Here is a 15,842-nt window from a genome sequence, read left to right on the forward strand (position 1 = left end):
ACTGTCAGAGTAATAGGCTTCATGTTTGTATTAAATGCACACTACTTTGAATGTACTGTGTAAAAATCAGTGCACCCAGAGAATAAGCACATGCATTTTTCTGTTATGGCTCATCACTGGCACTAAGTGCCAAGAAGTCTGGTTACACATGCTTACATCTGTAGCTCCTGTGACTCTATTCTGAAGCAGTCAGAAGAGAAGGGAGTGTCCTCAAGGATGTAAGCAATATCCTCTGGCTGCAATCATTTCACATCTAGGGTGTGGACATGCATTCGATTTGAATGACAGACGCCACAGTACCTACTGGTAAATAAGCCCAAAACTGTCTGCATGGACAGTGCTGAAGTCTGTAAAAAAACTACAGCATTTACCCACTGGTATCAACATAACTCAACGTTACACTGGTATCAACATAACATATGCATTGTCCCTCAATGGCTTTTGAGATGTTTATGAAATGTTATTTTTAAAAAGGATGAATGACCCAAACGTTTCAGTTCAGTATTAGTACAGATAAAACTAAGATAACAAAAAAAAACAGCAACAAAAGTAATTTACCAACACTGCAATATGCATGTAAAACTTTTTCCTTCAGTTGATTACTTTTAAGGTTGTTAACAACAAAACTCTCTGGTCTCTGTAGATTACAGGCATGTAAATGGACACTCAAAACAAGTGTGCACAAACATGTGTGTCCGTGTATGTTTGTGTGTGTGTGTATCCACGGGTGCATGCATGTTTGCGAGCGTGGGTGCGTTTTATAATGCAAGCAGTGCAGCACCACCTGCTGGAACCCTGCTGGAAGCTGAAATTTTGCGGCCTCTATTATTGGGCCACAATATTTGAAAATTCACCAAAACTGGCAAAGCAAATTGTCTAAATATACATTGACACATCAGCTAGATACTGTCCTGTTGATGCATTAACATCTCTTTTTGAGTAAGGCCCTCTCTCTTAACAATTTTCTCTCTCTCTTACCAAGCTTGAAAATTGAGAATTCAAAACCAACCAGACAAAAGATGGATGAAGTTCAGACAACAGTAGTGGCAATAAAATGGAGTCTGAAGTATTTCCTGGTGGTAGCTTTAGTTTATATAGTTTGCCATTAAGACTCCCACCACCACCCCCCAAATACAGGCTTTACAACCTCAATTAGTTATACAGCAAGGGGAAGGGTCAAGTTCTGCAAGTGTAGTCAGCTCATGACAGGTATATGGACTGCTGGTCTAACCTGACCTGTCAGCTGGTGCGATGGGGCATCCATCCACTAAGTTTCCACATTTTATAAAGTCATGTATAAAGCCATGACCTTGTTGTTCTGTTTTGGTCAGACAGTCATCCACTAGCAATCTACTTACAGCCAACCTACTATATGTAAAATGGCAATTATTTCTCAACATAACTAAACATTCTAAACATTCAACATTGGAAATGAACACTGCTATTTATCTTACTATACTCTTTAAGAAAATATTTGTAGTGAAATTTAATAATTGCACAACATTACTTCTAGCTTCACCTGGGGAAGAAATTCAACTTCCCTTAATTCAGTAAAGCCTCTTCCATGATAAAAGTTAACACTGGATGACTTTTCTAACTCTACAATACAAACAGAACGCCCACCACTCACCCACCCACCTACATACGCATACGCATACGCATACGCATACGCATACGCAGACGCAGACGCAGACGCATACGCATACGCATACGCATACGCATACGCATACGCATACGCATACGCATACACATACGCATACACATACACATACACATACACATACACACACACACACACACAGGTAGAGGCGTGACCTTAACCGAGGGACATTAGATCACTGTTTAAATGTTTAAAATACAATAAAATAAAATAACAACTTCTCACAAAACAATTTCAGGAAAACTTGTGTTAACAAAATTTATCAGTGACATATTAGTAATTTTTTTTCCAGTCAACCAGACAAATGAATTCCACCTGTCTATTCCCTAAAGGTTTCCCTGGCAACCTCATTTAAAGCTTCTAGCTCCTTTCTTGCTCTCAGAATTTTGAGCACAGAACAAACACACACACATTGTTCACCGCAGAGGTAAAGGGATTAGCTGCTTCTGACAAGGGGAAAAACACATGACATCATAGAGAGGCGGCACCTATTGTTCTTCCTTTCACATATCAAAACTCAAGACTAACCACACGCTTCACTCAAATGTACTGCACAACAAAACTCACAATTCAAATGTAGATACGTATATAGAAAGTCAGAAAAAAGAATGATTAATACAAAAGGTCAGCTAGTGCCACATAAAAATATTGAATGAAGGTGAACATTCACTCTGTGATATTTGATATAAATGAAAGCATAAGCATTTAATCTGTTATGATGAAAAGCAATATCTTATATGCCTTACTTAGGCTAGCCTATCTGCACTTACCTGATCTTTGATTTTCAGATTAGATCAGATACAGAAAAAAAATCATTCAAATATCTGTTCATTTTATGGACTAAACATAAGAGTTGACAATATGGCTAACAACAACTTAGTATTTGATTTCAGTACAACATAAATATTTCACATTACAGGGTGATCAGCAATCTTGCCAGTTATCACTCTGATACACAGCCAATTCAGAATGAAAGCATTTGTGTATGTGGTAACGTGATATACACACGAGGTAACATTCTGGTGCACTGGCAGTCTGCTCAGAAAAGATCAGAGAATTAGGTGTGCTTGTGTATCACAGGTAAAATGAAAGGCAGTCACAGAGACAGACATGCCACAGAGACAGGCATGAATTATTTAAAAGAATGTTTCATGTTATCCCATATTTGCTTGACGTTTCTTTTGATACATTTATTTCAAACTCACGTGAAAATTACTTGCTAGTAATTTTTTATTGTTTTACAAATTACAGCATGAAGTGTCATATACACTATGATTACACTAGTCTTTCATAAACCAATCATTGAATGCATTTAGCCAGGAAAAAAGCTAAAGCTAACTGGCCAAATGCAAATACACTGAAAAACAGCACGTGCTTCAAAGACACAGTCACAATATTACAATATTAATGCTAATCAAAGCAATTTGAAACATTTATGTTTTTCTCAGAGTAAGTACAAGAAACAGACAATTTCATCTTAAATGCTGCCACTTGCTGTATATGCTATGCAATAGCAATAACCAAGAACAGAAGTCAAAATGGCTGGTATATTACATAAACTAGCTGCATGTAACCAGCTACTCCAGGCTAGTTTTTCAAAAATATGGAAGTGGAAAAAAAGTGGAAGGAATACTGCCTTTAGGGCTGCCACAGGACACTCAGCCATAATCAGTATATAAGGTATTCCATTTACTGTACTGCAAAGACCTATATATGCCTTAAACTGCAAAATATGAATGTAAATGTATGTTCCTGTTCTTTTCACTGCAGCTACCACTTTAACATAGGGGTAAATATAGCCCCTGGCGGAATGCAAAGTGCATCAACATATATTTGCAGCTTTGTTAACTGTGGCTATGGACTTTCATGTGACCAAAAGGCAGTCAATAATACAACATGTCTCCTATCAGTGGTAATGTTAAGTTTAAAGTGATAATTGTAAAAAAAGCAGTGTACTTTGGTCCTTAAAAAGAAGCTTATCTGAGCTTGGAGGGGCAGCCTCTCTCCTGTGAATGGAGCAGGCAGTGTGACAGGTATGACCACCACTGCAGTTGTACTGAATGCCATGAGTGTGACAGTTCTGAACTGCTATTCATGAGGACAGCCAATGCTGTTAAGTGACAAGTTCCGCTCGGGTGAATGCTAGGGAATGCATTTCAGAATTCTGCCATTTAGAGTACCCTGTTCAGAGATGTTCATATTTGAATTATTCAAATACGTCAAATGGCCAATGTGGTCATAATTCACTGTAAAAATGGCTCCATAGGCCATTAGAGATATGTTATATTGTAGCCCTGTGTTAAAAACCAACAAAGCATTTATCACTGCTCCAGTTAGAGGAAATAAATTTGATAAATGTTATACATGAAACATTGCTCCCAAGGAAGCAGCACAAAGCAATGTCTTTAAGGCTCACATTGTGTCCCCAAATCACACTGACAGGCAGCCACGTTCAGGGAAAAAAAAAACAACATCTCAATAAGATGCTTAAACACGGCATATTAATAATTCAATGGCTCCAATCGAGCAATTGTGCAAGGCACATCAAGTAGAAACAGGCAGGTAGCAGCAAGCTTCAAGTCAGACAACACTTCAGATTTTTAACAAATGAAAGACAGTCTAAAGCACAACATTCAGTCTAGATCACTGACTGTGTTTCATGTGTCACAAAGCACATCACAACAGGAAACACAAAGGTCTGTATTCAAAAACAAATATAATACATATATTTCTCATGTAACGAAGACAATATGGAATGTCAGTAATAGTGATATTGGAAGTAATGTCAGTATTCATATCTAATACAATATCAATCATATTATATGTTTTTAATACCTAATAATATAATTTTTAACAGACATAAATACAGATCAGCACTAAAATTCACAAATGCCTTTAAATTCCACAGCTCGTAGCTCATTGCCGTCTTGCCATTCTTTGCATTTGTATTTTCCAAGGACAAGTTCCAAGGTACACATCCATTGTACAGCCTCTCGTGCCCCAGCCCCCCTATTTACAGATTGCGTGTTGTTGAACTGTGAATTTCCATTATGTTTAGCATGGAAAAGGGCATTATTTTTTACCAGACTCATCACCGCCAGGTGACATTCACAATTTGACTTGTGCACGGCTGGGTGCGCGTCCGCGCGCGAATCAGAACGGAAAATATTTCACTGTCCCAGCCTAGACCCCTGTGTTCTAAACCGTGCACCGAGAGGCAATCGCTTCTCAAGTCGATCTCACCCTCTTTCAAGTGGAAAATTAGAAGGTGGTAATTACGAGAACATGACGCTCTCAAAATTAAAGTTACTCAGACGGGCAGACTGATTAAACTGAGCTTTCTCCACTACAATAAAATCCAAGCATAAATTGACTGATGGATCTTCTGAGGCACACAGCTGGGGGGGGGGGGGGGGGGGGGGGGTCAACATATGATCTTTGCTATGTCTGATTAGATATAAAAATGCCTATATTCATGCTTAAAAAGAAAATGTACCTAAACAGATGTAAAGCTCTTCAACCCGATGTGACCTGTCAATATCTACTGGACTCTGGTCAGTTTGGGCCTGTACTTGCAATATGGCACTTGGGTTCGGTTCAGGTAGGGCTCAACATTTCTGGATGTAAAGTTTGGAATGCACAGCTGTCTACATTCTGGGCTCAAATCTCATTTTTAATGAACGGCATTATACACTAAGGGAATTAAGGTTCTTAAAGCTAACGAACATATCAAGTTTGAATGGAGGATTGATCTGTTCATTTATTTGTACAGGAGGAAATTATTTTCACATAAGTGCCCTCTTTTCCCAAAAAGGACTGTTTGTTTTGTTGAACCGTTGAGCTGAATTTTCTAATTTGTATCTGTTTACATGTACAGCCCTTATTCACTATATAGTGCACTCTTTTCCCAACAACGACAGACCTTATTGTATTCATTTGTTAAGCTCCTGAACATTACATACTGTGGGACTTTTTGTACAAACATTTATTCACTGAGCACACTGTCTTTAACTGAAAGGAAGAGGTTTTGGTAATATCAGTTTGATACACACACATTTATTTTCTTGATTAAAAGTACAATTGTAAAAGTACAATTTGTCTCATAACATGAGCTCATAGATGAATGCTAGAATTCAAGTATATGAGTTTACGAAATACGCAAATAATTTTCAGCTAGTTTGGTAATTACTAGCATTTTCATACAAGACTCATCTCTTCCATCAGGTCATGCTCAGGCCAGGTCAGGTAACATGAAGAGCTATCAGCTTCAGATTTCAGTGGTTCAGGTATTAAAGTATGCAGATTGGGTCAGACCCAGGTTTAAGGCCCATGCAGACCTTAAAGCAGATGGAAACAGTAGCATGGTTGTTTCGCAAGCTTGCTTTTGCTTACATGTGAAGTCATTGAAGAGCTATTTAGTGTGCATTCTGAAGACAACCTTTCCTGGACATACCACAAACCTCACCCCTAACACATAAACACTATTAGATAATTCTCAAGATGCTATATTGAAATAACCTTTGACCAGTATGTACGCTGCCACAGGAATCCCTATGACCTCTCCCCATGTTTACATGGCTATAACTGTGCAGTAACACTCATCCCATTAATCTTTATGAACATGTCATCCCCTAATGTATGCCTGTCTGTCTCCTTTCCAAAAACACTCAGAATAACAACTTGGTGACTGTTCCACTGGCACCTTCATAAACCTGACTCTTTGTAAACAATCATCTGCCTAATGAAAATATCAATAAAAAGAAAAACCAGGTTCTGCTCATTGATACGAAGCTGAACGGTTGATCTTTGACAATGGAGTGGGCGTCTGTTACAGCACTGTTCACTATAGAAAAGTTAATTGAATACAGTCACGAGTATAAGGTGGACCATCAAGGTTTGTAAACACATGTGGTTATTACGACTGCCATTGTGAACAGGTGGGTGCAACTATGGCAAGCATTGTAACATAATTATAACTATGAGGAAATGTCATTCTTTTACACAATTCCTTATTTTTCAAAAAATGTAGGGAAGGAATGTCTATCCTCAAAAACACATCTTTATAACAGAAATATAAAATATGTTATTTTGTGCACAACAAAGAGGACTGATTGTCTATAGCAACACAGTGCAAAACTAAATAAAATATATCACACCCAAAGGCCCACTCATACTAATTCATTACACATTAACAGCCTGAAAAATATTAATCACAGTCTTCACATATAAATTATTTCCTGAACAAAACCTAATCATGTGCACAATTAAATTTTAATGAGTTGACCGCTGCTGCATTTCATACAACAATGTATGGAAAATATGACTACATGCCTGTTTTGGGGCAGAGACAGTGTTTTCTCTGACACTTCAAAGCCGAATGTGAGCAGAACACTGTTGTGTAAACATGTACTCATCAAGCCGGTGAAACACAAAAAGAAATGGGCCCGATGACCCATTTCGTTTGTGAGAGCCCGTATCCAGACCTCGGGAACAAAGCCCGATTCACTGAGAAACCAGGGGACCCTGAACAAGGCGACCCAGGCTGGTGTCTCAAACCTGATTAGAGGACAGGCAGGAGCATTCTGGGAGATTGGGTCACTCACAAGTCAATCCCAGAGGGGCCAGACTGCTGCTTCAGAACCTCAACATTCATCAATCACGCAGTCACCAACTTGAAACAATTTGCATGCCATTATTTTTGCTTTGCTGTGCTGCTGTCTTATTTATGAGGACCCAAAGGAAGTACTTTAGTTTCTGTTGTTCTTTGATATTAAGGAGAATGTCACTGTAGGACATTTTCTTTTAAAAATACACATTTAAACCTTAATAAATTGGATTTATATAGCTTAAAATCACAAAGCAGGCACAACTGTGAAACATTTTGATGTTCAAAGCTAATCGCATAACCTGTAGTCGACGCTTTAGTGCCCTTACTTCCACATCTTAATACACATGAATGACATCCCTCATAACTACTGAGAAAAGATTCTGAACACCCTTTTCACTCAGAACCAGATGTCTATGGCAATCGCTAGTGCTCACAAATCCTACTTTGCACTTTAAAGACCAGCAAAAAAAGGGGAAATAGATTACAAAGAAAAGCGAAGGGGGGGGGGGGGGGGATTGGAGAAGGGGGGGGGGGGGGGTGACGCTAAGAACATTACGCAAGCACTGTGTCCTCCTCTTTCATCATGTCAGACTGCATCCTTCAGTTTTCATTTAAAAACAAAACAACCCCCCCACCCCCCCACCTCCGAAATAACAGCGCCTTTTATATTCTTATAACGCATTTTCTGATACCAAGTCAATTCCACTTTCAAAAGCTGGGCATACCGATTCCTTCGACCCCATCCTTTCAAAACAAAATGGCCACATGGAAGATCCAGCTCTTACCTCCAAAAATGAAACGCGTGCAGCGGGCTACATGGACTGCAAGGGCTTGTGGGAGTCGGACTCAAGCTTCTTGGAGTGAGGCTGTAAGTTAAATTGAATTTCATAAACAGCAGTTCTTCAGCGTGACCCTTTGTGCAGTACAATGGCTCACAGGAAGGGCATTAGGTGGAGGGCGCTATGCTTCCTATAGCACAATGCGATCAGTCTATTAAACACACACCTTGTGATAATATCTGACATACAAAGAGAAACACAATGACACACACACAAAAAGCACATTTCCCTTACGTTTAATATGCAAAAGGAAACCTTTTGGAAATGAGCGGCTAACGTTTTTGGGCAAAGGCAGCTGAGGCACTTGTTAGCCTAGGCAATGTACTTTTCACCTCTGCAGGGGTTAAAAAGATTCTCCTGCATTGCTATGATAATCCCGTGGGGGATACAATTAGGCCAATGGAGAGCTTACAAATTACCTCCACAGAAAAGAGTTTAAGGATCAATACTGGGACCTTCCTCTGTAGCAAGAGTCCACACAGAGGCTTTGCAGAGCTTGCACTATTTACAAACTGCGTTCGAAACAGGGTTTAGAGGTTTGTGCAGGGGTACGATATAACAACAGCGCAACATGCCATCTTCCTGAACAAAAACAAAAACAGGAGCCCCTGTGTGAAAAGGAACAAGCACAGCTCGCTAAGAGACTTAAGCCACGCTCTCAGATAATAATCTTACGACATGCGTTTGGGCAGACGTGCAAAGCAATTATGGCTCCGCAGAGAACAAAGAATTGATTTCAAGGACAAATTATACATGTCAAATCTTAGCGATCAGGTGGAGTGCTGACAATGTTCCAGAGAACGACCCTAAATGTCCTCTAAAGGCACATAAGGTTCGAAGATCCCATAATTGCATCTGCGAGTGTGCGGCTCTGCATCTCCATAACTGGCGGAGATCTGCTGCAATAATCAACGCAGCTCACGTGTTGTGAAAACGTTTCATGACAACTAAATAAATATGCACTGTTTTTGAGATAATCACGCATGGTGATACTATCACTAAGGTAACACGGACACGCAGCACAAATGTAAACATGCGCCGTAGTTACCAGCGAACCGACAGCCTCTGAGCATGATTTTAACATACAGCCCATTTCAATTTTGTGCCAAAGGAACAAAACTTAAAATGTGGACAATGGTGAATTGTTTGGTTTCTCCCTCAGACATCTCTGCTATTGTGGTAACCCAGTTCGGCTATTCACTGACAACAGAAGGCCTTTTGTGAAGGCACTTCACAGACTATCAGCTCATTGATCGTGGCCAACTAAACTAATCAGTTTAACACTATACTGTCAAGATGATTATGCAGTGTGTCTGTGTGTCATTGCAAGAAAACAGCCAGGTCATTGCCGTGCAGCTGCGGCAGTCCCCTGGCTTAGGGCTGGCAGACGCGCGCGCACGCACACACACACAGGCTGAAGCTCATGCTAGCTAGCTGCAGTGTGTTTTAAATAGCACTTCCTGCAGATGCTGCTACAGCCGAGCCGCTCGCATCGCCCGAAAACGCCAGCAAAACAAAAGGCACGAGAAAAAAAAACAAATAAAGACGTCTGGTAGAGCTGTCATTAGCGATATATATGAAAGAGAGGAAAATACTCACTCCAATGTCAGCCCCGGAATTCTCAGCCTCTCCCGCTGGGCTTTCATGGCTGCACTGCTCTCGCTGGCTCTATTGTGAACATGATATATTCATACTGCCAGCATCCCCATTGCACTGACAAAGAGCCAAAACGAACTACTATAAAGGAATGGACTAACAATATCTCAGGGGGGAGGGGTGAGTTGGAGTGGGGGGGTGGGAGTGCCAGTTTTGGTCCTTCCACTTCCACCCCGTGTTGTCAGATAAGAATGTCAGCTGCCTATGGAGGACAGGGAGGCTGGACGATGCACTCCCCACCCCCCCTCCTCCACACACCCCATACGCTCACCCCTCCCTCTCCTCTCTCCTCTCCTCCCCTCCCCTCTCCTCTCCTCTCCGCTGATGGTGATTCGCTCCGTCAAAGCTGCGCAGCTCCAAGCGCTTGAAGCCTCCTTGCCATATGCTTATCAGGTAGAAATTGGTATGTCTGACATGCACGCCGGGGTCTCCGGTCACGGAGTGCGTGCGGCGCTCATGAGCTGAAGAACCCCCCGTTCTTCCGGGGAGCCATCAACAGAAAGCTGATTCAGGGATCGTGCAGCTCTCTCTCTCCCTCTCTCTCTCTCTATCCCTCTCTCCCTCCCTCCCTCTCTCTCTCCTCTGCTCCCTCACGCTGACCACTTCAAACATGCCCCCTCTCTGCACCACTGTTGCTGCTGATTCTCTTCCTTCCCACATTTGCCCACAGCATTTACACAGACACACGCAACACCCTGCACGTCTGCATAAAAGCACATATACAGTTGCTGCATAGTGATCAGCTATATGGTTGATACATACCATATTAGCAACATTGCCTCTTTGGCAAGGATATGAATGAGAATAAAATACCACATAAATTTAAAACATATTTTAAAAAAGGATGGTAAAAATACAGAAGGAAGCAGCAAACACACAACTATGCACACAAGACAAACTCAGTGTAATGGTTAAAGAGATAAACTCTGAGAGACAAAGCAGTACAAAGTAGCATGTTGTGGTGTTTTGTTTTCAAGCAGCTGTCAAAAATTGTTCTGTATGCCGCGTTTCCGTGAGTCACTCTCAGCTACAGGCAAAGGGTTCTGTGCTACCACCATATGACTCAAGATGGTGAATTGGATTTGTCTTTTGTAATGCAACAGCTCTCCCTGGCAGTGTTCCAGACAGTACAGATCAAATGGCTCTCACCTCACTCTGTATGCACATTTGTCTTCTGTCGGTTTCAGTGGACGGAAGCTCTGAAAGTCAATTAACTTCATTTTCAGTGTGTGTGTGTGTGTGTGTGTGTGTGTGTGTGTGTGTGTGTGTGTGTGTGCGTGTGTGTGTGTGCGTGTGTGTGCGTGTGTGTGCGTGTGTGTTTTCCACTTGTGCCATTTAATGTGCGATACTATGAGCTGCTATGCCCGAATTACTGCATACCAAGCACCGAGTGTTCTACTGGAGGTGTACCAAGCTGATTTGATTACTATCTCGCCGGTCCAACCATACATTTTATGTTGTACCTTTTACTAAAAAGGAAACTGCTGACGACCAGTACTCCTGTACTGCACTGTGGGACTTGTAGTGTATAAATTAACCTTTGGTAAAAGCATCTTATTTCAGAGGATTGTGCAAGGTTTGCTTCAGCACATCCTCTGCGGGTGTGGGATATTTTGCAGTGGGGTAAACAATGTTAAATTTGCAATTCTCAAGTTGAGGCAAAAAGGGGAAACAATTAAAAAAAAAAACATGCGAAAACATACATCATACATCTGTCTCTGTCACCTGTAGGAGATATTAATTTGGATCTCCTGCAGGTGACAAAGACAGATGTATAACAGAGATTCAACTGGAGCAAACAGAATGTTTCATCCTTATGGGCGGAGCTCCTGTCAGGAGCTGTTATCCACTGAAACAATACCATAACTATGGTTAACCAATACCAGTCATTGAAAGCGCAAAGTAATAAACAGCGGCGCTTCTACGACGTGTTTCATAGCTAGGCCCCCAAAACAAAACCACAGTGTTACAGCACAGTAATATAAAGTAATAAAGTGTCCATTTCAAAAGGTCCTCATTCCTTTCCTGTGTTTTGATGATCAGAGTTGGGAAGGGAATATCGTCATTGCCATTTTTACTATGTCATTATAAAGGAAAAATATAGTCCAAAGGTCTGATTCTTTGATAAGAAGAATGGATATATTTATGATTTGTGCAATGCCATACCCAATGCAACTACATTAACAAGAAAGATAGACTGGTAGCCATTGGTTCAGCCTAGTTTTTCTCCAAACTGACACTATGCCAGTATATCATTTTGGGCCAAAAAAGCAGCGTGGTCCATAGGCCACTGTTCAAAAACACTACACCACTCTGTTGTGCTTTATTAAAATACAACAGCACAGCTAGTGGGTTATTCCTTAGTTATTAAACATCTCAAATAAAAAACAGACTTTTAAATCTACTACAACAATTTTTTAACAATTCTGAAAACGTATTTAAGTTTTACTGCAAGCTTATCTGAGTTCTAGTATATTTCTGTCATAGAATTTTATTACATGAAATTGTGCAAGAATTTTTATCTGACAGACACTGGCGTAATATGATTCTACAATCTTATCAATTTATCAACAATCTCACCCCCACTCCCACCCCCCAACACCAAATTCGCCTTCAAGCTGCCCTTTATCAAACTGCATTCTGCCACTAGGAGGCCCCATATGTGAACATAGAAAAAGAAAAAAAAAAAGAACTCTTCAATAGCACAGTAGAGAAATAAGACAAGGCTAAACTCCACACAACTATCTAGCCCACAGCAATTGTGTCTATTTGTACAAAGACAAGGAGATTTCAAAAATGGTCCATGCACGTTTTTTTGCTTAATCAATGCAAGGGAGCCAAGAGTTCCTTATTACAGTGGACATCAACAGTACTTCAGAAAAAAGTGTCCTATTACCAGAACAGTAAACCTCACAAAAGGCAGGGAGGAAAACATATTCACTGGAAAGCGTATGCAGTAAAGCACGAATCAAGGTCAAACAAAGAGAGAGCATGACTGCTGCAGTATTCGTGTTGCTGCATTTCAGAAAAGGCATAAATTGTTTATACAAAACCAGGCAAGTTCCTGGATGACACAATTATAGATGACAGAGCGCGCTGCATGTGAAAAGTAAACCAGTGCAGCAGCCAGGGCAGTAACTGGGGCGGAAGGGAAGAGCCCGGCTAGGCCAACACCTACGCTGGATCTGGGGCAGACTTCAAACACTGACTGCTTTCATCAGATGTACTGAACCCATTCTGTACTGTATGGGACCACCGGTCCCATCAGAGGATAGTTTGGTTCATTTCAAGTTTATCTAGTTGCATGTGGTGCCAAGGCAAGGTAAAAAACAAGGGTGAAAATTTGGGTCACTAACTCATTGTAACGGGGGAAAAAATGTGTGTGTGTGGGAGTGAGGTGCAGAGATCATTGCTAAAAAAAAACATTTGTATGCCAGGTCATGATTGCACAGTAATGCATTTTTACCAACACACTTCTCTTGCACTCACTGTTTCGAGAGCGGTCCTCTGATAGAATTCACTATTTTGAAAGCATGCAACAGTATAAAAACAGCTGCTTCAAAATGCCATCAGGTAACCTGATGAAAACACGCTCTGTGAAACAAATGCGAACTATTACACTGAAACCAAAACCCTCAGCATTCAACTATCATTATCAAAGTGTCACAATATATGTAGAGCTGTACATATCACAATACCCTCAATAAAAATGCGTGTGTGTGTGTGTGTGTGTATGTGTGCGCGCGCTGTATCTTCTATCATAATACCATGCCAAGTACTACAGTTAAGTTTCTTTGCTGATCCAGACAGAAATGTATTATGGAGGGGTATATGCATTAAAAGAAATAATGGCATAAACACACACATGCATGTGCGCACACAACTCCTCCAACTTTGTGTTCACTGAATGCACATTGATAGAAAAGTCTCACAAAGGGCAAAACATCTGGATTATGCGTGGAATGAGACAACTCCTTCCATATGCTGCACTTCCGTTTTAGCCGTCCATACTTATTTCTTGCATGTGTTTCTACTTCCATTTTGGAAGGGAAAGGGGTATAATTCTGTGCTGCAGTAATTACTGCACTCTCTCATCCAGGAGCTCAAACAGTGCCTCTGCGCTTGGACTACTACCAAACGTTCTGCTGCCTCCGCTGGATTGTTCTGCTTGGATTACACGCTGATATCCTGTCCTATGAATTTGCATATTGCAGATGGCTCCTGAGAGTATTCTGGCAACTGTAATGCCGTGCTATTACACTTACCATTATACTTCTTACTGCTACTTATACCTGTAATTTTTGATTCCGTCTCAATCACTATTTATTTAAAAATTGCTTTAAAAAAAAAAAAAATCGCAAAAAAATCACTAGAAACAGAAAAAAAATGTGTGAAGGTAATTCATGAGGTCTGGGACAGAGTCTGTGAGTCAGCACCTACAACAAATAACTTGCATAAGACCTGAATTTTATGAAAATGTCAAACCAGGAGCTGGCCCATCAGCAAAGGATTTACAAGGCCGTGAGGCTCCAAACACACTGCAAAAAATCTAATCACAGCGAGATCATAATATCGTTTTTATTCCTCTAATCTGCAGGGCCCCTTGCTTGCTCTGCTCTCCCTCCGCTTCTGCTCTGTTCTCTGTGATTAGATCACGCTCTCCAGCGCCGAAGACAGAGAGAGCGAGCAGCCGAATTAGCGCGTGACTCACCTGTGAGCGCCTTTCAGCAACGAGGCCACAGGAAGGAGGCTAATGACGTTAACCAAAACAAGCGCGCGGTGACGAATTCGGTGTTTCCCGGCACTCCTGCAGCCAGCCCGAAAAAGGCGGACACGTCCCGGACGTGCCTCGGCCTGACCCCCAGGGCAGCTTCTGTCTCTCACTACCTGCGTGGACGCATCGGGTTGTTGTCCCGACGGGATCCCTCCGAGTCGTTCCCGCCGCCGCCGCCACACAAACGGAGCCGTCGTCAAAATCAATCCCGGACAGAGCCGCATTAATCATATCACCCGCGTGTTTGTCATATTGGACAGGCCATAAATCACAGGCACAAAGGTCTGAGGCCAGCAGGATTCGTTTTACATACAATCTCATCCCAAACTGTTTTCTTTAGCTCTGGGATACGCATTCATAAAGTGGAGATCTATCAAATACAATCAAGCATATTAAAAAGGAACAAAAAAGGGGCATTCACTCAATATAACTGACTGGGAGTACTTCCATACCTACACAGAAAAATTAATCTACTTTGCTTCAGTTGCCCCTCTTAAAAATAGGTCCCATTGGCCTGTATTCTACATATATGGCAAAGTTCATAAGCTGGACTCGATCAAAGCAAGCCTAAAACGTATACAATGAAGCCAGCTTTCCAATAAAAACTAAGAGTACAGCACGCTTTGTGCCAACCTCCATTGAAAACCGTCTGACACAAATGAGCATGATCAAAAAAATAACAAGTATTTCAATGTTTTCCTAAACCTGCACATTCAATTGTTTATCCATGCCACCCCAGGGCGCTTCAGCAAAGAGCACTTCTCCCACTCTCACAGCGAGAGAGCGGCACGACGGCCAGCACGTCTTCAAGCTGCTCTTTTCATTATCCTTCTTTCTAAAGGACAAATAGAGCCATGAATGAGACCGGCCCCATTTGATCCACTCCTCATTTGGGCTATTGAGAATTAAATTTGTGCTACTTTTCGAAAGTAGAGGGCCAGGGTAAAAAGTCTTTTTCTGCTTGAGTGATCAGAAATGTCCTCCCCCCACCCCACCAACACCACCCCTGAAGCTTTGAAATGGCTTTCTGCCTCCACCTGTTCTCGGAACACAGGGCATATCAGTGCCCAAATATAGCTGGAAAATGAGGGCGAAAATCCTCCTTTTGAAACTATACAAACTTGTGGTTTTAGAGACCAGACATGCACACACGCATGCACACACGCGCGTGCACACACACACACACACACACACACACACACACACACACACACACACACACACACACACACACACACACACACACACACAAGCATATACACTTTAAAGTAGAGCAAAACAGACTTATAATACACACTCTCCAGA

General features: G+C 41.4%; 1 protein-coding gene across 8 annotated transcripts in view; it reads right to left on the reverse strand.

The window, feature by feature from the left end:
• mast4 (microtubule associated serine/threonine kinase family member 4) overlaps positions 1-15,842 on the reverse strand; it is a 145,556-nt gene that overhangs the window by 53,156 nt on the left and 76,558 nt on the right. The window contains exons 1-2 of one of the 8 annotated variants that reach the window (XM_036530124.1): positions 9,707-9,955; positions 8,054-8,134 (exon numbers count right to left, since the gene is read on the reverse strand). The exons of the other annotated variants lie outside the window; for them this stretch is intronic. Coding sequence (XP_036386017.1) covers positions 8,054-8,134; positions 9,707-9,753 — 128 coding nt within the window. The 5' untranslated portion in view covers positions 9,754-9,955. Of the gene's footprint in view, positions 1-8,053; positions 8,135-9,706; positions 9,956-15,842 lie in introns of those variants that run through there. 8 annotated transcript variants of the gene reach the window in all.

This window comes from Megalops cyprinoides, chromosome 5 (genome assembly GCF_013368585.1).
Source record: "Megalops cyprinoides isolate fMegCyp1 chromosome 5, fMegCyp1.pri, whole genome shotgun sequence".
Taxonomy (NCBI): domain Eukaryota; kingdom Metazoa; phylum Chordata; class Actinopteri; order Elopiformes; family Megalopidae; genus Megalops; species Megalops cyprinoides.